Here is a 25,341-nt window from a genome sequence, read left to right as displayed (position 1 = left end):
GAAAAAGTAAGAACATTTTCAATGAATCTCTACAGAATTGAATTATTCTCATTGCATTCATTACTAATAAAACTACAGAAACATTTAAAAACTGCAGAAACTAAACTTCAGAAACTCTTAACAATCCAAATGAGCTGTAATGTAATTGTTAATATAAGATACTCATAAAATGTAAAGTCGCTTTGCTTAAGGATGTTGAAGCTTTCCATTTGTACAGTGTCTCATTGGTCTCTCCAAAAAGGAACCAGCAGTGGTCCCCCATGATTGCAGCATCCCAGTGTCCTTGGTAGCGATGCTCCGTTGACGGAATGCCTTGGTGAAAACGGCCTCTTTTCTGTTCCCTAAGAATTCACGCACAGCAGCCTTGAAGGATGACCAAGAAGCAGATTCAATTACCGTCAATTTAGCGTTAAATTCCTGTAGGCAGTTTCCTTATTTGGGGCCAGCAATTTGCCTTCTTTTAGCATTGCTTAACCTCAGAAACTTTTCCTTCAGGTAGCTGAAAGCTTGGCCTTCTTTATCCAGAGCTTATACAAAATTCATCATTAGGCCCAACTTAATGTGAAGTGGAGGTAAGATGATTTTATGTGGCTCAACCATTGACGTTTTTCTCTCCAGCAACATAGGATCCTCTCTACGGCCATTTCTTTGTGATATAGTGATTTTTAGTGTCTCTGCTGTCCCATAAACACTGAAAACAGCAGTACTTTTTGAATCCACCTTGCAAACCTAACAGCTCTGATAATACCTTTAAGTGACAGCAAATATTCCATCCATGATCTTTATACTTGATTCCCTCCAACAACACAGCCATACTTTCATAAGTTTCTTTCATGTCCACTTAACAGTTGCCACTCAGCAATATTGTGCTGAACACCAAACTCAATCATTAAATTGTTAACATCAGTACACACACACATTGAATTTTTCTTTTCAAAAAACGATGCCAAAGAAAAGTTTCTTGTTCTAAAACCTTGAGCCAGAAGGTTCCACTGTTGCAGCCTAGAACTCAAAAGTTTGGCTTGTTGTGTTGACAGTTTCAAGTCATGAACAAAATCATTTAACTCTTCCTGTTCTATGATGTGAGGTGATATTTCTTGCGTTTTGGGGTGATACTCCATTGTAATTTCTGTATCTTCTGACTCGCTTTCCTCTGATGTCCCCAATTCACTGGTTCACATATGAAGTACAGGAACAGGCAGGCCTTCTCTAGGCGGCACATATTTTAGTGCTGAAGACACTTGGGAATATTTGATAGTGCACTTAGTTCTACTGGAATGCCCAGCAATACTAGTTAGACAAAAATAACAGTCAGTACAGTGGTCCTTAGGCTCACGCCATACCATTGGGACAGCAAACGGCATAATACAGCGATTTCCTTTCAACCATTCTGTCAGATTAGTTGACAGGTTATGCAAGAAATAACTGTATGGGGTGCCCAGATTTGATCCTGGTCACCAAGAGCACAGTCAAAGTACAAGTACATTTTATAAGCCTCCTTTATCAAGGCACTAATAGGCTTTCTTTGACTTTTTGGTGTAAACTTACAGCATACATAACAAAAGTTATCAGGATGGTTTACAAACCTATAAATTTTAGCGGCTGCCATTACTTCGTATGTACTTACAAACTGCATAAAAAGATTTACTCATGAAGATATAAAATAACAAACACAAGAGGAGAATACCACTGATTTAAAATTGAGAAATTAACATTTTTCAAAATATCTCAAAAACTTTATGTGATATAAAATTTGGCTGAGTAGTGTAATCTACCAATTATGTGAACATTGGCATTGCGTGCAGATTGTGAGCAACTCAAAATCAGGCACTTTATCTGGTTTGCATCATTTACAGTATATAGTATTCTGGATCTACCCATCATTTAACATGCCATTATGTGACATAACAATACTGCTCAGTACAAAGCAACAGTTTCTGCTTTGTAAATACCTCCTACAGAATTGTGGATTAAACGAAAAATACTTGATCTACTACTTAAATGAATTGAATAAATCGAAATGTTCAAGGTTTTGCCAACTGAGTTACGATTATTTGCTACAAACACCCATGCAGATGATAAAAACACATTTTCAATAAAATACTCTCCAAACCTCTTGCTCACTGCTGTATGAAATATTTAAAAAAACTTGAGTTATGAACTTACGATTATATTGTTACATTGGTTTGTTACTTTAATTCTTACAGAATAGAGAGAATAGAATTAGATAAAAATGTGTTAAATGCTGTATAGCTAGAACACCAGCTCAAGGAGCATCCCATTATTTTAACTAATATTAGATAGGACTTCTGAATCCCAACATAATTGATAAGGTGTGGTATATTATGACAACATTCATCTTGTTGACATTTATCATGTTGACATGGTCATAAAATCTCCACTTGTCGTATTGACACTGATGAAAGGTCGACATGATTAGAATGTCAACAAAATGTTCCTAGTTGTCTAGCAGTGACTTACCAGGACAGGCGGTGATGTTATGATGATTTATGGATCACCCTGCAGCAGTTCTGGTGGTATCTCTAACCCCTAACCCAGCCCTAGTGTGTAACTTTAACCTCCCCTCCTGCAGTCTAGCCCTAACCCTCCCCGTAGTGTCTAATCCTAACCCTCCAGTCCCATAGCCTAACAATCTGGTACATGCAAAAAGTCAACATTTTGCAGATGCCAACATGTTTGATGTTGACATTGTGGTTTCAACATAATGACTGTATCCCATTTGATATTCTAAATGGTTACTGTCCTCTTCTGCTATTGCCACATTCCAATAAATCAATTTATTACAGCATAGCTGTGTGAACGGCTAAATTGTGTTTTGTGCTATTTGAAGGTACATTTCAGCGTATCTTTTTATGTGACCCTACAGTCTATCTGGTTTACTATATGAAGTACTTACTGTACTTATTACCTTTTACTATATAACAAAAGGTAGTAAAAATGGCAAAATATATATTTTTAATTAAGTCGAATTGCAACACGATGAATACAGTGTAGCACACACAAATGAAATGCAGTCAGCTGTGCAGTTTTACCTAATGCTTGCAATAGTTCCAGTCCAGATGTTTTAGCATCCCACGTGGTACATAGTCTGTCAGAATGTAGTTTTGAAGTTTACTTTTGTGTTCCTAGTGTAATGGCATCTCATTACAGAGCCTTTTAGGTCTATGCATAAATGGTGGGTAAGAGATTTTCAGTTCATCTAAAATTTAAAGCACATTACAGCCTACTTTGACAAAACCGAGCATGATATAAAGACTCGTTCCTTCAGATTTTTTTTCTCTAAAAAAAAAGACAGGGCCATATGTTTTGCTTCTACAGGTGGCCAGCTGGTGCAGCTCTGCTGTTCCATTCCCTTAAGTAAACACAAAGCAAATGGCTGCAGTTAAGCTATTCCTGAAGGAAAAGACTGAGGTTTTCAGACATCTGTATGGTTACAGCAAGATTGTATTATTTAAGCCTTGATATTTAAGAAATCATGGGTTCATGGTCAAAAGAATAATAGAAACATTTTATTTTTATCAAACTAACTGATAGGGGGGATGTTCTAGACCAGTGGTGAGTACCAGGAGGCCCAGGTGCCTCTTATAGGTCAAAATTCGCCCTATTCCTGACAAGAGTAGTTTAGCCTCTTTGCTCATCTTCTACGTGATTCTGATGCAATAGAGAACTGATTTGGGGGGATCACACAGTATTTTTTTCTCTGTTTTTTACCATTTAATTGCATTATAGCACACAAAGGTCTGCACAAATCATACTGATCTGTGCATTGCTTTGAATCTGCTGCCGACTGTAAGCAGATGCATTGTCAGTGGAGTCTATTGTAAACATCCCAATCAGACTGAACTCGCACATGATAGAACATGATCGTTATCACCATCAGAAAAAAATAGACAGCCAAACATGGTTCTAAAGTGAATCCGTGATATGGGCAGCAAAAAACTCATGCGAATCCATGCGATGGCCATCTTGTTTGTTCTCGGCCAAACACGATTCTTAGTAAACTTACCCCTGAATGTGGGTAAAAAGGGCTCTAATGCAAGCTTTTCCTCACACCGTGCTGGTGTCTAGCTTCATCTTTGAAATAGGTATGTGTGTAAACCCTGTGTGGTTAAAATCTCAGCCTAGCATCTCAGGTACACTGTGAGAGGATTTTCTCTGCGTCTGCAATACGACTAAATGTAAAAGTTAAAGACAAGTATAGTACACTAGACTTCTCAGAGCATCTCAGTCACGCCAGGCGTAATGCACCATATGGTGTACGGACAACCAGTAAGTTAGAACACATGTGTAAGTGGCATCAACGACAGCTTGATTTAGCCAAGACAGTCATTGAGTGGATCAGTTACCTCAGGGAAGTTTGTGCAACAGTTACCTGAAGTCCGACTGCGCAGAGTTCCTATGGCACCAAAAAATGGGTGACCGAGATTTGTTTTAAGGTATTTTATCCAGGGGCTGAGAGAGGTGTGGTACTCTTTACCCATATCTGGGTCTGCCCCAGCAGTCACTCTCCCCAGCCCAGCACACGGTGCTGTGTGCTGAGCTGCAGAGGGTCCAGGGAGCAGTATACTCCTCTCCCTCTCTGAATGATGTGTGGGGTTGAGCGATCACACTTTCCCTTCCCTTTAGATCTGCCTCTGGCTGCACAGCGCCCAATGCCCCCATGTGCGATGCGTGGCTCCACATTTTTGCTAGGTGATGTGGCCACACCTCCCCAATTTGGCCACGCCCCCAGTATCCTATCCCATCTCCACTCTCGACTGCTCTGCTTCTATCTGCAATACATCTATTCTGGGAACCAGAAATGGAATATTAATGCATGAGTCAGTTAATCAGTCAGTTAGCCATAAGGAAAGAGAGCCAGATGCAGGCGTTTCAAGGAGACAGTTCCTTTAATAAATACGTACCAAAAGAGTTTTAAATATTTGACTATTATAAAATCATTTCTATTAACAAAATCGACTGTCCTTTTAACATCAGAAACTTAATATGCAAGTACTGCGACAATATATATATTTCAAATAATTAGTAGTTATAGCTTAAAATGAAATACAAAAATCGTAATTTATTTTATCAGCAAACATTGTAATAAACTGAAAATACAATACATTGCAGCTCATGAAAGAATTAAAGTCATTTTGTTTCGTCTGAAATGACTAAGGGCCATTTAACAATTAGATTCATTTATTTTAATCTTGTATGAAATAATAAGATCTTAAGTAATAAAACATCTGTAAAACATGATAAGTGAAAACCATACATCAAATTTAATTATGGGCACAGAAATAGGCTTATCAGAAATGGATTTTTTTTTTCAAAACTCTGCAAAGCGCTGTTTTATAGTTTTCCTTCAGATGTCAAAAAGTTAACAATCACCAGTGACGGTGTTTTGCCAACAGCAGTTATAAAATGTAAATGAACAATGAATATGAAAGGACATGAATCATTCAACAGTAAAAAATGTCAGTTGGAAGAAAAACAACATATTGTACTTTACAAAATGAACCCTTTAGAGCGATGAAGGGCCAAATTTAAAGCTTCCAGGTTGTGTGATGTCATTGCTCTTGCGCACATTGTGATGTCATGACTTTTTTTTATTAGGAAAGTATTATTATGTCTTTGGGGGCGATAGATCAAACTTTCTAAAGAGGACAAGTGGAGTTACCCCATAGCAACTAATCGGCTTCTAGCTATAATGCCTACAATGCTCTATAATATGATAGCTATAAGCTGATTGGTTGCTATGGGTATCATCCCACCTGTCCTCTTTGGAAGGTTTGATAGATGTCCCCCTTTGCCCCCAATGATGATATACCTCACTCCTAGGGATATATTTACTAAAGGTCAATTTTGGCTTTTTAGTGTATTTATAGGTGATTTTCTGTGTGATTTGGAAATAGGGGATTTACTAAGGCAAAATCAACTATCAAATCAGCTATACAACCGAATCACGACCGAAATCGACCATCGACCAAACATTGATACGTTCACATAGACCACCACAGGATTCTCACATTTACTAACAGTTAGATTGGAAATAAACTTAAAATCGACAGAAAAATCCCAAATAAAGAGACTATTAAAAAAAGCATGTGATTTGTAGCTTCTAAACACCATTCTATTAGTAGGAACTTAATTATAATGCCTATAAAAGGAGACACAAGCATGTGGTGCACTGTGGTTAACTCCTGACTGCAGTTCCTGCGGCAGAAATCCCTTGACCCATTCCTCGTTCTCATTATAATCCACCTCCATAGTTGACCCTCTTCCACTGATGTGGGTAGAGGGTCTTTCCAGGGCCATCTTGGATTTGACACGGCTTCTGATGTCTGAAAAACGCTTCACACACTGTCACTTGTCACTTTTTAAATGCCTAATAGAATTCACCACATCAATTGCTGCCTGCTTTCTTCATGATTATGTTTGTTGAGCCCAGCGACCAAATAACTCCTTAAAGTTAGACAACAAGGAGTTTACCTATGCACAATACTCCTTAAAGTTAAACCTGACATTGTGGCGAGTTTTTTAAGGTTGAAGCTCCTCCTCCGAGTCCTAGCACTCTGCCTCATCCTCTTGAAAATCGACCCACATCACATTCGATTTTGAAATCGAATTCAAAATGTAATGTTAGTAAATGAGAGATTTTGCCAGTGATTTATACAGTCGATTAAAATCAACATAAAAATCGCCTAAAAAAATCGACTGTTAGTAAATATACCCCTTAATGTCCTTTGCCCTAGGCCGTATACCCAGATACTGTGTTATGAGAATATGAATTTGAATGAAATAACATGAAGGATTCAGGAAAAAGAGGTTATGGGACCCATTTTTCAATGAGTTTTATCATACGCACAAGTTTTAAAACGCTTTGTGTATGATAATGGTGCTCCAACCAATCAGCTCCTAACCATCATCTGTTTGACAAATTACAGTTGGGAACTGATTGGCTTGAGTGCTATTTAACATACGCAACAAGTTTAAAAACTCTTTGCGTATGATGAAACTCATTAATAAATGAGGTCCTATGGTAGCTAAACTGAATGGTGAGCTCAAAAAACAGAATAACTATCACCTTCATAGGTAAAGTCATATAATAAGAATATTTTCTTATAAATTCATCCTGTATATTAGACAAATAAATAAGAGAAAATAAAACAATATATAGGGTACAGGATTAACATTTATCTGTCTTATATGGCCTTTTGTAATCATAAAGATTGATTTTATTCAGCATATAGTCAGAACAACACAGTCCATTTCTTCATATAATTTAATATTTTGTCTTTAGATTGGCAAATTCTCTTTTTCAAAAATCATTTGGAATTAGTATCTCAATTGGGATTATTGAAGAGGACCTGTCACATTTTATATATAAAATTAATTGGTCTTTTTGTTTGCTTGTCTGCCCGGTTATGCATTCGGACTCCCCTGTGCCGATTTCGATGAAGCCAATGCAAGGTGGTCCAGTTGCATCCTGGCCACATTTTAGGGGGTTAGGGTCCCGGTCAGACCTTCCTGTGGTGTACGCTGGGCAGAACTTTGATCCAGGGAGCCTGTTCTGGGCCTTCCACTGAATGGATTTGGATGAAAACATTACAGAGGGGTAATATTCGATCCCAGAAGACATTGGGGTCCAGGTCAAACCTCATGGGCAAGTGCACTGGGCAGAAGTTTGACCCAGGGAGCCAGTTCTGGGCCTTCCGCTGGATGGATTTTGATGACATCACATAATAAAATGTAATAACTTGAAGATTTAAACCCGGGCAACGCCGGGTACTTCAGCTAGTTTGCAATAAGTTCATCATACATTTTTGCGCAATAAATGTATATCTGAGCTGTGTATTGTTTACATTTTGGATGTTATTTGCATGCGACTGTGTATCCAAAATAAATATGCAGCTTTTTTATTGTACCCTAGTATTAATAAATTAAAAATGTACTGTAAGAGGTCTTCAAGACATTAGTATTACTGTATATGGAAGACAGAGCTATTCCATTAAATATAGTGTGTTCTGTTTATTTCTTTGTATACAGGAGGTACTATTATTCCACTAGGGCATAGGTCAACCTTTGGCCCTCCAGCTGCTGTGGAACTACAGATCTCAGGATGCCCTACCACAGTTTTAGCATGCTGTTATATCAAAATCATGGCAGAGCAAGCTGGGATGTGTAGTTCCACAGCAGCTGGAGGGCCAAGGTTGAAGACCCCTGCACTAGGAGAAGGAATTTAAGTGATCAACAATGGGTTGAAACACTTGAAAATACACCAAACCTCACTTTCCCATTTAGACTTACAGGCTCTTTGGCACCCATCATACCTCACAACATTCAGATACTAGAGATCGTGACAAAATAAGCCCTTCCCCAAACTCTCACCCAATCCCTCAAAACACTGCCACTATCCATCCAGATAAAGTCACATTTGTATTGAAATTCCAACCCTTTGAGGTCCATGAATTGGAACTGTCCCGCAAAAATCAGGAGAGTTGTGAGGTATGCACTAAGGCTATTGCTACAAGGTTGATCATCAATATCTGATCTCAGTGATTTAAAACATACTGTAACATGACTTTTTGTGTTTTAGATAAACTTCCAAAGTGGGAAAAATTATCAGTATGATTAGCTATTTTGCTTTTTTATTTGAAATTAATGATTAATATTCAGAGTAATGAGACATTAAAGCATGTACAAATGAAGAGACAACCCACCCATTTGTACATGCTGTAATGTCTATTTACACTGTTTATTAATCATGAATTTCCGTGTATTCTAAGAAAGTTGTCTATATACCATTATCACATATGACATAAATGTACTCTCTAATATTTGTATTTGTTTTGTGTACTTGTCTTGTGAGTCCAAATTAATTCAAAGTCAAGTTTTAAAACTTTATGAAGAGGACCCCAGAAATGTTCTCTTCTCTCAGTAAGCTAACCTATTTCCACTACTAGGGGAGAACCACCAGTCACTTTGATGGCATCTTTTCTATTTATTTAATCATATATGTGAATGTAGAATATTGTATTCCTTCGATATACCGGTACCTATGATTACCATCTTTTGGTGGAAGCAGTGCGCCAAGCTATCCCTGTATTCTGTGTACACGTCCAAATGGAGCAAAGTACAATTCCCCTTTCCACTGTTTACTTCTTAGGAGTTATTGATAAGTCAATAAGTTAAAAAACAAAGTAGCGATACATAGTTTATATGAATTTAAATTGTTCATTCGGTTTGCAAAGGTCACATTGGAACAAATGATGGCATTCATAATATAAATAATCTGTAATTGTCACTTTTGAACAAAATTGTCCTTTACAATTATTCTTTATTTTAAAAAAATGTATGTCACAACATACTACCCTTTCTATCCTCTTATCTCCTTTTAAGTTTATTCTTCTTTACTTTTTTTAAGCTAAAACTAGAACTTTTGCTATATTATATTGTGAGATGAACCATCTGCAATGAAATCACCTCTACTTATGAAGAAGGGAATTTCAAAACCATAATAAGTATTAAATGTAATTTAATTATCATCATGCTCTCTGGTATCAGAGTAACCAACACATAATATCATGGTAGAGCTGTATATATAAAACCAAAGTCTTGTCTTAAACAAAAATATATCATGGGAAATTTACAATTAATAATACTAAGAGTCATATTTTCATATCTAATTAGATGTTCTGACACCATTCTGCAAGCAATAAATTACATTTAATGAAACCAAGATAAAGAATGTCATGACAATCCAAACCATGCAGCGAGAATCAATTACTTAGAATAAATTGATATGCTTTTACTGTGATTGTAGATATTCCCAGCAGATTCTTAAAAGTTTGGCAGTGATCACATATGGAAAATCTTAAACCAAGTAGGGATATAATTTCATTAGTGTACCATGGTGAGATAATGGGTTCAAACCAACCTACATTTCTTAATTTCAATACAAAAGTTACACAATTTTAATTGGCAACATTCCGCAACCAGCTGTTACTGAACTACATCTCCAATGGGTATCCAGATGGAAGATCAATAGTGTCTAGATAGACATTCAATAGGTTGACAACAGAGGGTCGACAGGCAATAGGTTCACACGGTCAAATGGTCATTGTTAAAAAGTTGGCAGGGTGAAATGGTTAACACAACTGTTCGGCGCAGAAAAGGTTGACACGTTTAGGGTTAGGCACTAGGGGGAGGGTTAGGGTAAGGCACTAAGGGGAGAGATTAGGTGAGGATTAGAGTCAAAATAACAAATACAACGTGTTGACGATGTCAACCATATGTGTGTAGATCTTTTGACTCTGTCCATGTAGACCTTTTAACTGCCAACCTTTTGGCCCTGTCAAGCTATTGCCTATCGACTATCTGGTGTTGACCTATTGACTGTCTTTACACTGTCCATCTTTTATACCAAACCCCTTCAATGATCCACTGGTCCTGAGGGATTGGCATTATTCCATCCTGACTTTCAGACAGGGTACTAAGAACAGAACTCTTGTTAGTGAATTTCATGGGAAACACTTAAACAAAAAGGAATATTGCCTCACTCTATTTGAGAAACTCTGTTAATTTGAACTTGATCTACAGTATCTTAGGGTCAATGACTGTAACTGTCTTTCAGAGAGAGAAAGTGGAAAAGTTGTGCAAAGCAACCAATCAGCTTCTGTCATTCATCACAGTTTTTGAAATGACAGACACTAATTGGTTGCTTTGGGCAACTACTCCACTTTATCTCTCTCCAAGACTTGATACATCTCCCCTTTTTAAGAGGAAAGCCCAGGGAATATGAAATATTTGCATTGCTTCCTGATGGAATGGTTAGCAACTTTTCATTTTTACATTTACCTATTATGGGTACATAAGATATATTTGTATATTTAATTTTCCATTCATTCTTTCTCCTTTAAGAATTGAAATGATAATTTTATATCACAAGAATTTAAGCAAGTCAGCTATAAGTGACTTATTTTAATGGTGACTTGTTTTAATGTTGGTTAGTATTTTTTCTTGTTTCAATTATTCATGAGGTATAAAAGGGGCAGAGCTATAGCTTAATATCACACTGTTTTGCCATGTTTTAATTATTCATAAAATATTAAAGAGGCAGAATTAATGTGTTTGAAATCTCATGCTCATTGTGCGATCTTTAGAACAAATTGACCGTATGTAGATATGAAATACTTTGTTCCCACCAATATATAGAAAAAACTTTACTTTTTGTATCCAGTTTCACATTGGCAAACCCTTGTCCTTTTGGTCTAAATCAACAGCGGTGGATTTTGGTAGCATAGATAAGACTTGGGGATTTTAATTGGAGCACTTGTTCTAGTTAATGATACCAGGTTTGATACCTAGCCACTGCACTGCAGGATTTGACATCTGTCCAGGATTAATGCAGGACACATGCCTACGCCCCAATTCCCCATTCTGCCAATCCATTACGCGATCTGAATTGTGGATCAGTGGCCATCGATGATCGGCAAACAGTCGGCGGATTGGGGAAAAAAAATTAGGATTTACAACATGAATTTTCCCGATTCCCAAACCCCACCGTGGGCAGAATGAGGAATTGGGGCAATACATTGCAGATGTGTAAGGGCTCCATTAGGCAACTGATACATTTATCATGATGTCTTAACGTGTTCATTTTAATGGGTTGGGTATGGGATGCCGGCACTCGGGATCCCAGCAGGGTTAGGATACCGACACCTGTCGTTAAGTATCCTAACCCTACACCTACCCCTAAACTTAACCCTCCCTCCCCATTGCCTTAACCTGACCCTCTCCCCCATAGCCTAAACCTAACCTCCACCCCGCAGCCTAAACCAAACCTCCCTCCAGTGCCTAACCCTAACCCTACCCCAAGTGCCTACCCCTAACCCTTCCCCTAACCCCACTACTTACAGTCGGGATGTCGGAGGTCAGGATGCTGGCATCGGGATTCTAACTGGTGTCGGGAGTCCGGGTTTCCGGCGCCAGCATTATGAGCGCCGACATCCCAACGGACGCTATTTAAACTATATCCAATTTTAACAATGCCTAAAAAAATGCTGGCACTTCTAAAGCCCTTTGTTAAAGGCAGCAAATATGCAGACAACAACAACTATTGTATGAGGCAATTCTCAATACATTTCTTCAAAGTAAAATATGTATAAATAAATAAATCATTTGGTTTATCAAGCAGTGATGCACACTGGCAACCAATGTAACACTGCACATCAAGTAAATCTATGAGACATGTTTCTGACAGGACTAATCATTGTTTCGAGGCCTATAAGGACAGGATAAATTATTAATTCACATTGGATGCTCAAAAGAAGAAATCATTTTACTAGTGTGCTTCAGTGGTTGGTGCACAGAGATACATAATGTAATGTTGACAGTAGAGAAACACGGGAGTGAAGAAAGTGAATATATTGTTCCCAAACATTTCTAAATATAGGTTGACTAGGCAGAATCCCCATCTTGGCTATCACAAACATTTATGTAGGTACATTACCTAATTTACAGTAATAAAGAAAACAAAACGTTTATTTTGCAGTAATTTAATAAGCTATATGTGGCTGATACATTACAGTGTGGCTGTAAATTTGGAGGCCCTTATACAGCACAAACATTGGCACCAATACTGAATAAGTAAATGGAGATCGGGATGCTGCATATTATAATGTGTGTTACCATTCCCCCATTAGGCTTTCCCAACTCACAGCACTTCTGAAGTGCTAGGCCACACTTGTAGCAGTGTATACCATATATACTCATTACTGCAATTAGATTTTTATCTATTTCTCAATCATTTTATGTAACCAATGTAATTAAAATTATAATATAGGGTTACGTATGAAAGAAAACTTACAGATGTATATAACAAACTTACAGATGCATACCCAGGGGCGCCGAGAGGAGGGGGCAGGTACTAATTACACTGTCCATCAAATTAATACTTTTAATTTGTTTCCATTCTAAAAATAGTCATACATTACTAATTTGAGGTCAAGAAAAACTAAAATGATTTCAGAATGTTTTTACTAGCTCTATTTTTTGAGCTACACTACTTGCACTATACTGTATGTACATTAGTAATATAGTCATAGTGAAAAGCTATTTTAAAATAACAGTTATTTTAATTCTATCAATCACAAATAAGAACACAAACGAAACAAACATACAGCATAGGAAACAAACATACAGCATAGGAAAGTACTATCTAATATAGTGGCCTATTCATGGGGGTGCTTTCTCTTTGCTTGTCACTTGTACTCCTCTTCTGGGGCATCTCTTGTCACTGTCCAACAGTATTTATTCACCTACCCTGATATCTTTGTTCCATTGCTGAAATGTCTTGGTGGAATCGCTCACTATGCTTGTCACTCAGTGCACCACAGTTATCTTGTGTGGGTAATCCCGTGAATCGCATATATTTGAATAGGGGAGGGGACACATATAACTGATTCATTTAACTGGGTCATTAGGCCCCGCCCCCTCTGCGCGGAACGCAGATTGCTGGTAAGATTCTCTCTACTTCACTAAGAATGCCCCTACATCGTCATACATGGGCTGGAGCTCAGTGAGTTTTAAATGTCATATTCATTCTTTGCATGCTGAAATCAATTAGAAGTAACTATTTTCACATCGGAAACATTTTCATTGTTGTGCAGTGTTATCAGAACCCAGGCTTGTTGAAGGGGCCCGGCGGATGCTCGGGTCCGACGCTGCCCTCCCCCTACTCTTACCTGTCTGCAGCCCGGCACACACTGCAGTGGAAGAGCAGGGAGACTGCTCACTGCTGCTACAGAGCAGCAGTTTTTCTTTCCTATGAATATGGGGGGTGTGGCGATCACACTGATCGCACCCCCCACTGGATTTGTGCCGGCCTGAGGGGCTAACAGTGCCCCCCTCCCCAGCGCTGCAAACTAAGTTATTTCTTCTTTTTTCTAAGGGGGTGTGGCCATGCCTTCCACAATTAGGCCACGCCCTTTATCCCAGGCTGGCTGTCTATGGCTCTGTCCATACCTAGTATATAATAACCATAAACTAAGATGCACAATACAGCAACACAGCACAGCTTTACAAAGCAACAATTTCTAAAGGCAAGGTAAAGAATAAATACATATACCCACCACTTGACCATTCTGTGGATTTTTATGAGCATACGGTGGTCCACGTATATGATTCCACATTTGTCCTGATGTCATAGCAAACACGACACACTAAAATGAATAGAAACATATTGTAATTAATGCAATTTGCTGTACTAGGAATTAACCTAGTGTAGTATCATGTACAGTCAAGTAATGCAGTGATATCTTCTATTTTACTAGCATGATGCTTACATGGATTTGTGACACTTGATAAAAAAATCATGTACCAATATTCATGGTGAAATGGTATGATAATTATAATTTAATAGAAAAAACGTTAACTTTTAAGTAGATAAAAAAAAATCTATATAGATTTTTTTTCAGTATATTTATTTTAAGAGCATTATATGAAGGAGGAAGCAGTTTCAAAACAGGTAAAAAATACATTCTCCAACTCTGATAGTTACTTTCATATACTTCATGCTGAAATTTAAAACAATTATAGAGCCCATGAAAAAAAAACAAAATGAGAGGACAGCACTACGTCTTTACGCTGAGAGTAAAGGTGCCCATCCAATAGGCGATTTATGTGAGCGATTGAAAGATAATGATATCGTTATCGTTCAACCGTTCATAAATCGTTTGCCAATCGTTTGTAAAAATGTGTTAAACGTCCAGCGATGCACGTGCCCGCTGGTCGTTTAGACATCTATCATCGTGCAAACATGCTGGACAATCTGACGATATCGTCAGATTCAGCATGTTTGCAGATGATTGAGGAGCCTGCACTGAACGACTGCTCGTTCAGTGCAGGCTCATCACAGACTGACAAACGACTGCACGATTACAATGTCGTAGTGGTGCAGTCGTTTTCATGTCTAGTAGTGATGGGCACCTTAAGAAGGATTGGACCAGGGATGTGCATCACAAAAACTGGGGTCAGACATTTCTTTTCCCTTTTTCATGTGTTTGGAACCATGTTTATCCTGCATGACATTAATCCTGTTTATCATACTTGCCAACTCTCCCTGATTGTCAGGGAGACTCCCTGAAATAGTAGCAATCTCCCTGTCTCCCTGAAGAGTCCAGCAATCTCCCTGATTGCATCTTAGGCAAAATTATGAATTTGTTATATACAAAAAAAATAGAGATATGTACATTCAAATAGGATCATTAGTATAATTTCCCTGCATTGGGTATAAGGCACAATGATCCCTATAGCTACATGCATTTTCTGAAAAGCATCTGTTTGCTTCCATCAACACGTAGATCTTACTAACTGCTTTGGGGCTCATTTACATTTGGATGTAAATAAATGTTATGACACACCTCTCAGATGTAGCAGGACACGCCCACTTTACCGCCACGCTCATAGGTGCTGCTTTCACAATCTCCCTGAAATGCTTTTTCAAAAGTAGGCAAGTATGATGTTTATCCTGCATAACATATAGTACATGCATGTTTCAGAATGTGCGACATCTATAATGGTTAATCATTTGCTGAGGAATGGATCAGGGGAAAAAACTTTAATCTCTTTTCTTTTACACATTTTTTTCATTACCTATTTTAGTAATCTTAAATTTATCATTTTAAATATGCAATAATTAATTTGGATGTCTTGGCTTTATTTTTATCAATTTATTTTTTACCGGGGTTGGGGGATGAGGTGATGGATGGATATAGAATTATTTTGCCTGGGCAAACATGGTGTTTGGTTCTTTATTTTTAGATGACTGTGCCATTATACACATTACTGCTTTTTCCTATAGTGTTTATGATATGGACTTGTATTAATAACATTTCAACTGTTCCTTTTTCTTAATGTTCACATTTTTGCTGACCTATAAAGACGAAAATAAAATAAAGTACAACATAAATTTTCCCTGACAAAATTACCCTTGTGCGTTGCCATTCCAGTTTTATGTAACTGTGTGCAAGCTTATCAACAATTCAAGTGCTGTTAAATCATATGACAAACATAGCGGGTGTTGTAACATTCCATGCCTCACAGCGATGAGGGGATTAATGCAGCTCAATGCCTAATTCAACTTAGCACATTTTCAAACAGAACTAACCAGAGTCACCTTAAATCTGGCTATCGCCGCAACTGAATGTAATAAAATTATTCCTAAAGCAACATTAGGCATAGTGCCAAGTTTTCATAATTTTTACAGGCAATTAAAATGCATTAAATAATTAGGGAATTGGACTGGTACTGCAGTTCACAAATATATATATATATATTTTTAAAAGAATTCAAATAAAACACACTTAAGAAAGGCTGTATGTTTTTAGGGCAAGAAAAATATATAACAGGAATGTGGAAAAACACCACACTGACCTTGTGAAAGGCAGATTATACAGTATATATTGATAGATATAACTGTATTGTATGGCATATACTAACAGACCTTTAAACCTTTTAACAGTAGCGTAACTAGGGGGGTGGAGTAGGGCATGTGCCCTGGACACCATGGCAGGTCCAGCAGAGTGGGGCGCCACCGGCCAGGGCAACTTATCCGGAAGTTGCCATTATAAAACCGTTCCTCGGCAATGTAGCTTCCTGCTCTGTGACTCCCCGCATCTCCTCTGATCACATCTCCTTCCCTTCAGTCATATTCACATTTCAAAATAGAGTCATAGTTGGGAATCAAACCTGTCACTTCATGCTTTGCAGTCAGACAACTTACCAATGAACCATCTGCCATTACAAAAGAATACTGTGAATTCTAACTATATCAAACTACTTCACATTCTTATTAATCCAAAATACAGTCAGATCTAGGATTTAAACTTAGGGCCTGATTTAGACCCGCTCGCTAGCAAGCATTCGCTCATAGCTGGCGATGTTTTGCAATGTGAGCATGCGTATGCATCGCAGTGTGCGCGCGCGAACTAATTCAAGCGATTGTGAAGCGTACGCTCACCGAGCATATACAGCCTGGATGTCTGAGTGACAGGAGAAGCCATTTGCTGGTGGTAACAGGGGTTGGCCACTAGAAACAGGGGAGTGGAGGTGTGAACGCAGATGTGCCTGAGTGTCTTCACGCCGTTTCAGAGGCGTGCATAATTAAGAGGCAGCGTCATAGTACACGTCACTTGGTTGAAATTTACACTGAAATGGTTGCGGTAAATTATAATCTCCCTTAATCAGAGCCCTCTCTTCTCCTATTTCCTCGTCCTTTACCACCTCGGCCACAAATACATTCTTGTATTATGCTTCTTGCTTTTTTGCTTCTTGTTCTAGACTTGGTTTTATGCCTGCTCTATGCCTTAAGTTTTATGTGGAATTTCTTAGTATTATTACATTTACTGTATGTTTCTTGAGTGTTCTGTATTTTGTTTGCTTGACCTCTATATTTTACATACTATTTTACTATTTGACTCTATTACTCTGTTGTATGGTGCTTATTAATTTTGTTGCATGTAGGCCACCCTCTTAGATACTGATCATTTCCTCAGTGTAGTGGGTGGGGGCTTGAGGATGCCAACCGCTGCCTAATACTGTGACTCAAACCTGCACTTTCACCTTGGACATACAAAAGTAAACAAGTACGACCACACACCACTTAGGTCCCTGCATAGAAACGCATACACAGGTCTGAACAACCACAATGCAAATACTGGAAACCATGCTGGACAGGAGGAGAGGTATGTGTTTACACATACAGTACCTTTCCTCCATGCGAATGACTGGGGCCCACGTGTGCCCAGTCATTGCAGGAGCCGCCAGCAAATCAGCAGGCGTCTCCATCAGAGCTGCTCGCTGATTGATTGTGTGCGGTCAGCCTGTCTCCTCCTTAGACTTCAATGGTGAGAAATCTCCATTGAAGTCTATGGTGGGAACCACAACATTGTATCCAATGATGTAACCACAAGGTTACTTGAGGTGAACCTTTCCTCCTGTCCAGCAGTTTTGGGTATTTGCATTTTATTTTTTTAACCTCCTGGATGCCTACAGGGACTGAAGAGGACATGAACATCGCATAGGAGAGGTGAGTAAGGATTTTTATTACAGGTACACCTATGGAATCCTGCTGGACAAGGGGACATGATGTCATCAGGAATACTAGGTGAGTATGTGTGATAGTGAGTGTGCATGTGTGTGTGCATGTATGTTATAATAAACTTTTACTTACACGATGTGTGTTGTGTTTTTTTTTAAGTATTCCTTTGGCTGTGGAACTACAGGTACCAGCAGGCCCGTAATGCCCTGCATGCTGGTACTTGTGGTTCTCCAAGTACCAGCATGCGGGGGAGGCTTGCTGGGATGTGTAGTACCACAGCTAAAGACAATATTACACAACACATTTACACTATCAACCCGTCACCCAACGACCAGGCCTGGGGTGCCCTGGAGAAGGGGATCCCTTTATTGGGGGGTCCCCACCTCCCCAGGGATCCCGGGCCTGGGCTGACTAGCGGTCAGGGGTAATGCTTTGACCAGGGAAACCGGAGAAAGGTTTTCTCTGGCTGTGACATTACACCCCGCTAGAAAGAGTCCGGTGCTGGTTATGGAAATTACAGGGGACCCCTACTCATTTTGTCCCCTATTTTTCCACAACCAGGACCGGCTCAGAAAAGCCCTGTGCTGGTACTTAGTATAGAGGGGCCCCCTACGCATTTTTAGAATCAGGACAGGCTGTACAGAGCCCGGGGCTGGTTATGCTTCTTGGGAGGGGGTGCACACAGACAGAAGCCTTCACGGATCTCACTAATCTGTGATGGCTTCTGTATAACTCGCACCTTTTAATGTTAGTCGCATTAAAATGTGTTAGTTTACATAGGGAAATACTCAAAAGTTTGCAGGCTATTACATTTGCGAGTCCCGGCCCAACTCGCACCTTCAAAAAATGCGCAAAGGTGCGAGTTGGATTTTTACTTTAAATCGCAACCTATTATATTTGGCCCATGGGGTATTAGGAGGCAGAGGATAAAGGATAAAAAGGAGAAATAACTTAGAAATAAAAGGCTAGACTGCGCTGATATGAAGGAAAACAAATATAAAAACTTTTTAAATTAATATATCTGTTTTTTTTATAATTAAATAGAAGGGCTTCTCTTTGTTCAACTCCCCCTCCCCTAATAATGTATCAAAACTATACACACATAAATGAACTGTAAACACAACTGAAACGTACAATACAAATTTCAAATATAATGGTATATTCTCTTTAAGAAAACACAACACGTTGACAAGGAGAACGTTCACAGCTGTAAATTCACGTGGATCTATTTATACCTCCAGTCAGAACCTTTTATTACTATCTATGTTTTTAATGGATCTGTTTACTTGTGTGCACTTTTAAGATTTGTACTTCATACAGCCATAGTGCACTTTGGGAGTGATGCTGCTGCAGACAGATGTGCTATCGCAGCTGCTAACATGTTAACAGTTGAGATAGTTGTAATATGGTAGTACAGCAGGAGGCGTCACGTACAAGGAAGCTGCGAGTTCAAACTCAGTTTAGAAGGCCTCCTCCATCATCATGCCTCCTCCACTAAACTTTCACTTCCGTAAAACTGCTGTTTCTACGAAGCAGTTTTTCAGAAGCGAGAGACTTTACTCCTGCTCCTTTCAGTTTTCACTGCCCGTCTTTAAGCTGTGCATGTGCAGCTTGAAGACAGGCTGCGAGAGCCTAAACTGGAACAGGAGAAAAGAAGAAGAAGCTGCCTTCCTCCCATCACCTATGTGCCCGCCCGAGTACACCTGCCCAGCAAAGCCTGCCCACCCGCAAAGCTGCTGCTGCCGCCAAACGCCCCCTGCCCTCTATCCCCCCTTCCCCCCAGTGGGTACAGTGGAGCGGGGACGATGAATGGAGCCCTGGCAGTGAACACCGCATTGAAGACTGCAAAGGCGCCGGCAGGCATAATACAGTGATGTGGAGCAGCAGCAAAGAGGACCCCCCATCTTCCGCAATGCTTTAGCAGCCTCCGGAGACTATGCCCCAACCCCCTACTCTCTCACCGGCTGCAGCATGTCAGTCCTCTGCCCTCTCCTGGCCCCGGCTCACAAGAAGACTGCTCTGGGAGCCGGGAGGGAGCGTCAGGCAGATAAGAGGACACAGCAAGGAGGGATTTTTTCAGATCCCTATGCTGTATTGGAAGCTGTACATCATCTTGGAGTGGCGTATAGCATTACTGTCAAGTTCCGAAAAAAATGCTTTTTCGGAACTTGATGAATTACATAATTTCCACATCCCCACACTATAGTATGGGGACTATATAGTACTATACTATGGGGACTATATAGTACTATACTATGGGGACTATATAGTACTATAGTATGGGGACTATATAGTACTATACTATGGGGACTATATAGTACTATAGTATGGCGACTATATAGTACTATAGTATGGGGACTATATAGTACTATAGTATGGGGACTATATAGTACTATACTATGGGGACTATATAGTACTATACTATGGGGACTATATAGTACTATACTATGGGGACTATATAGTACTATAGTATGGGGACTATATAGTACTATAGTATGGGGACTATATAGTACTATACTATGGGGACTATATAGTATTATACTATGGGGACTATATAGTACTATAGTATGGGTACTGTAGTAATCATCGTGGGAGAATTGTAACCAGGAGATATCAGTGATATCTCCTGCGTTACATGTTTGATGAATAACACTGACACTTAATTTTTACAAAAATAGGTGAAAATCTTAAGTTAGAAATTAAGTGATGATGAATAGACCCCTAAGGGAGTACGGGACAGTCATAATGTCGACCCAAGAATGTTGACAGTTATGATATCAACGTTGTCGAAATGTTGACATCTGTAGAATGTTACCATTAGGGTTAGGCTGTGGAGGGAGAGGGTTATGGTTAGACTCCAGGGGGAGGGTTAGTTTTAGGGGGGGAATAGGGTTATGTTTATGGTGAGGGCAACTGTTACTCCGCATCACCTTACACTGCTGTGGCGGACATGGGAGCCGCAGGTGAAAGAAGGTAAGTGATCACACCACCGGGACGCACTGTTTTGTTGACATTCTGAGCATGTCAACATTAGGATCATGTTGACAATCATATGTCGACAAAATATACCAATCCTGCAGTTACATGTAGGCTTAAATTAATGATCCTGCTGCAGCTGAGGTCTGTGTAAAGGTAATCACTTGCCAAAAAACACATATGTGGCTGATTAGTGGAGAACTGATGGTGGCGGAGAGCTACCTCAGGCCATTTATGCAAATGATAATAAGTAGTTTAAGGCACTATAGTCCTCCACCAAAAACCTCACCACAACATGGAGACCACAGATGTGACCTCCACTTGCTATAATAAAAACCAGCCAAAGGCTGTGAACACTGCTCTTTACAGTATTTACTTGTCATTCAGCTCACAGTCATTCAAAGTAAACTTTGAAAACCTCATATTTACAATTAGCTTTACTCACAATTCCATGGCTAACCACATGCTTTGCTATTGAATATTCATTGATTTGATGTTTAGTGTTAAGATTACATACTGCATGGGCTATATGATGGAGGCAGAATGGCGCAACATTAGAAAACAATGTGCTGCTTGCTATATCTGTTGATAGATTTTGTCATTGTTTATACTGTACTGTATTCTTCTCTAGAGCCATTGAAAAATAAAAGTTATACCGTGTACGATAAACTAACGTATCTTGCTTTATGAACTCTAAAATTGACTTTAAAAAACCCCACCATAAAATAAGAGCTTAAATCACTTTGGGTATATTCTCTTGCATTTTGTTAAGTGGTTTTCTTGCTTTTATACAGTATCAGTTCCAATTTTCTACCTTTCAAGTGCCTTACTCAGAGTTTATAGCACCTTTCTAATGAAATGCAATTTCATGCAGAGATTGAAGATCTTGTTAATGTTGTTGACATTTGTATAGATTACATTTGTGGTAAACAAACAAACATGAATATGTTTTACCAGCTGCTCAGTAAGAATAAGACTTAGATCAACAGTATATTAAAGCACAAAAGCCATTTAAATACTACTAAACATAAAACTATTATGTTGTTCTTATTCATTTAAAAGTCCAAGTTTAGACTTTTGATAATGGACAAAATTATGAGGAAAGGCTTGATTTTTAAATGGCCTTTGAAAGCCAGGCTGTGTCCTCTGTCTGTCTATCTATCTATCTATCTATCTATCTATCTATCTATCTATCTATCTATGTCACATCTATCTATCTATCTATTTATCTATCTATTTATCTCACATCTATCTATCTATCTATCTATCTATCTATCTATGTCACATCTATCCATCTATCTATCTATCTATCTATCTATCTATCTATCTATCTATCTATCTATCTATCTATCTATCTGGTCCTAGTACATTTTATATAGGAAAGTGCCTTTCAACTTCTGAAAGCATATTTAAGTGTACTACAGTGACATGTAAGAAAGGCAGTACAGATGTTCCCTCACTTTCATCCTTACCAGAGACATAAATGAGGAAGAAGGTATTAGTATTTTAGGCCTAAGACAGGAATTCAATTAGCCTCATTAATTTTGCGGGCAGATAATATGGGGGGGATATCCAATGATGCAGAGGGGATGGAAGGTCCCTCTGAGACTGGTGGCAGTTGGAAAATTGCCTTCTGGCAGCCGCCCACTGGACATTTCTGACTGGTCGCATCAGATGTGACCATGTCAGGGAAAGCCCAGCCAGGTTTGGTCGAATCATGCCAGGTAAGTGGTTAAGGCCCATTTTATCTGGGCGAAAAATTATCTGTTTTTGGGCGAATACACATAGGATCCATTAGAAGTTCACAGATGTTCCCGATAACACTGTAATTTCATATATTTTTTTCGTAGGCTGCCGAGCTCCTGAAAAAAACTATCCCTGATAGAGGCTGCTGGTGGCTGTGTTTCAGGGCTAATTGAATAGCTCCTGGGAGATCAATCAGTCGTGGTACATTACCGTGGCTAATTGAATTCCCCCTTAAGGGGGAGATGTATCATTAAATGCAAATATATTGCGAACATTTCCCACTGCATATAGATGTATACCGGAAGTTTAGATCATCGGTATGCAAAAATTCTTTCTTTCGGGGACAGCTCTTCCGATGTACAGCTGTCCCTGCAATGGATAGACTTCTGGGTTTATGACCCGGAGGGTAAAATGCACATGTGCGGCCATCGACCTGCGCAAGCTGCATGTAATGAACAACGATGCTTCGGTTCCCTCTCACGGAATTCATAGGCTTGTATATTCTACTCCATCTAATGATGACATTACTTAACATGCACCAGCTCCAGAATGTCATGCTTTCCAGAGCTTGATGTATGCAGCCACATTATAGTCCCAGAGAAGCCTATGGGAACTGCTGTGCCGCCTGCCCACAGCAGATATTGGACCCTTTTCATACATATGGGGATCCATATATAATGCAATAATTGTTCTAACATTTTTCAGAGGATTTGCTGCATTTTTCTATTTGATACATCCCGCCCAAAATGATAAGTTTAAATGAATGTCAATTTCTGAACAATACATCAAAATCTATTCATGCTAACAAAGGACAGTTTGATATATTATAATTTTCTTCAAAAAACATTTTAGATATTTATTTATCTCAGAAAACTGTGAAATTAATATTTATATAAAGCACTGGAAAACTAATCTTAGCCATTAAATATTTAGATTTATTTTATAAAACAAAGATCTCAAGCAAGCTCCATCTGATTGGATGACTATGACCTCAGGCAAATCAGGGGCCACATACAGATATGACTTTATACAATGTGGCTTCAGTTGCGCCAAACACTCCCTCTCGGCACGTATTACTTGCATAAATAAAACAACTGGGAGAGACAAAACGACAATGCTAGATTACACTGATCACTTTGGTGTGCGATATTTGTACATCTGTGTGTGACCAAGTATGAATCTGTGTAAAAAGGGTCCGATGCGAGCGGTCGCGGCTTTTTCACACGCCAAGTTCCATTGTGCTTAATCTGCAACTGTACGTGTGTAAAACCAATTCCTGTGCAGTTAATGTCGAAGCACAGCTCTCTAAAGCGGTGATACCTGCAGAAGAGAGTTCAGGCTGGCGGTAATGTGAAAAGAGAGGTAAGGACAGAAACAAACTGGATTTTACAGTTTTTCCTTTTTCTTCACTCATTGGCTGCTTTTTTAATGCTATAAGCCTTCTGCAAGCATATATGGTTCTTACATTCCCTTCATTACATCTATGTAAAATAAAAAACACAAACAATTCAGTCTTAATTGATACCATGATAAAATATCTAACGTGCCCAGACCTATGTGACCTTTCCACCGGACTTTTCTGGGCCAAAGGTTCATCACTCTCTCACAGGAGCTAATGCAGAAATTGCTTCATGTAACTGTGCACTAAATCAGGTTATACTATACAACACCATACAATAACTGCTTGTCTTTTAGCATCACATTGGACGAGTGGACATATCTGTATTTTCAGGCAAGAGGCAATGACTGATGGAATCAATTTGAGGTAATAGTAATACAAATGTGCACCTTTTTTTCTTAATGCGTACTCACTGCCTTCTCTCTTTCATCTGATAGTGAGTCTGAGTTGCTGGATCTCCAGAACTGTCAGTGTTATAAACAATATGTCAGGGAAATTGACAGTGGACACTTCACTGTGCACAGATAATGGAGATGTTACCTTGGAGCTTTTCAGTGCTAGATGGTTTTTGTCTCAGAAAGAGGTTTGCATCTCAGTAAATCTATCAAGCTGAGGGAAAGGAGCTGAAACACACGACCCTGAACTAATGTCTAATGTACAGGCTGCATGTATACAAAGTGATTCAAATCCCTGAGTCTATTTTGTAGAAGAAATAATTACACTGCATGTGCTATTACATAAAAGTTTAACTTTAAAAGTGTTATAGTTCAAGGTCACTTGATAACACTACATGAAAAAATACATATTTAATTTATGTGGGCACCAAGGGCCTGATTCAGACCCGCTTGCGAGCGCATAGCGCTTGCAATTAGGTCGATGGTGGCCGAGTGCTCACGTGCGGCACGCGCCGCGCGCGTGCACAAGCTCCGTAGCGAGTAAGTACTTCACTCGCTCCGGGGCTCGCAACAAAACGGGGCGGCTGTCGATGTTGATCGACAGCTCGCCCCATTTTGTAGGCGGGTAGGGGGGGGTGGCTGCACAAACGGGGGCGTTCCCGAAGGAAAAAAAAAAGAACGCCCTGATTCAGAGTGAGCGCTCGCAAATAGCGAGCACC

The 25,341-nt window shown here is 39.2% G+C and overlaps 1 protein-coding gene across 2 annotated transcripts in view; it reads right to left on the bottom strand.

Annotated features, from left to right (window-relative positions):
- TUSC3 (tumor suppressor candidate 3) overlaps positions 1–25,341 on the bottom strand; it is a 293,630-nt gene that overhangs the window by 37,292 nt on the left and 230,997 nt on the right. For both annotated transcript variants that reach the window (XM_088478802.1, XM_088478801.1), the window contains exon 6: positions 14,139–14,228. In XM_088478802.1, coding sequence (XP_088334928.1) covers positions 14,139–14,228 — 90 coding nt within the window. The remainder of the gene's footprint in view (positions 1–14,138; positions 14,229–25,341) is intronic.

This window comes from Taudactylus pleione, unplaced genomic scaffold (assembly GCF_031769625.1).
Source record: "Taudactylus pleione unplaced genomic scaffold, aTauple2 ptg000218l, whole genome shotgun sequence".
NCBI lineage: Eukaryota > Metazoa > Chordata > Amphibia > Anura > Myobatrachidae > Taudactylus > Taudactylus pleione.
Note: the sequence above shows the minus strand (reverse complement) of the source record. Positions and strands in the feature narration are given on the sequence as shown.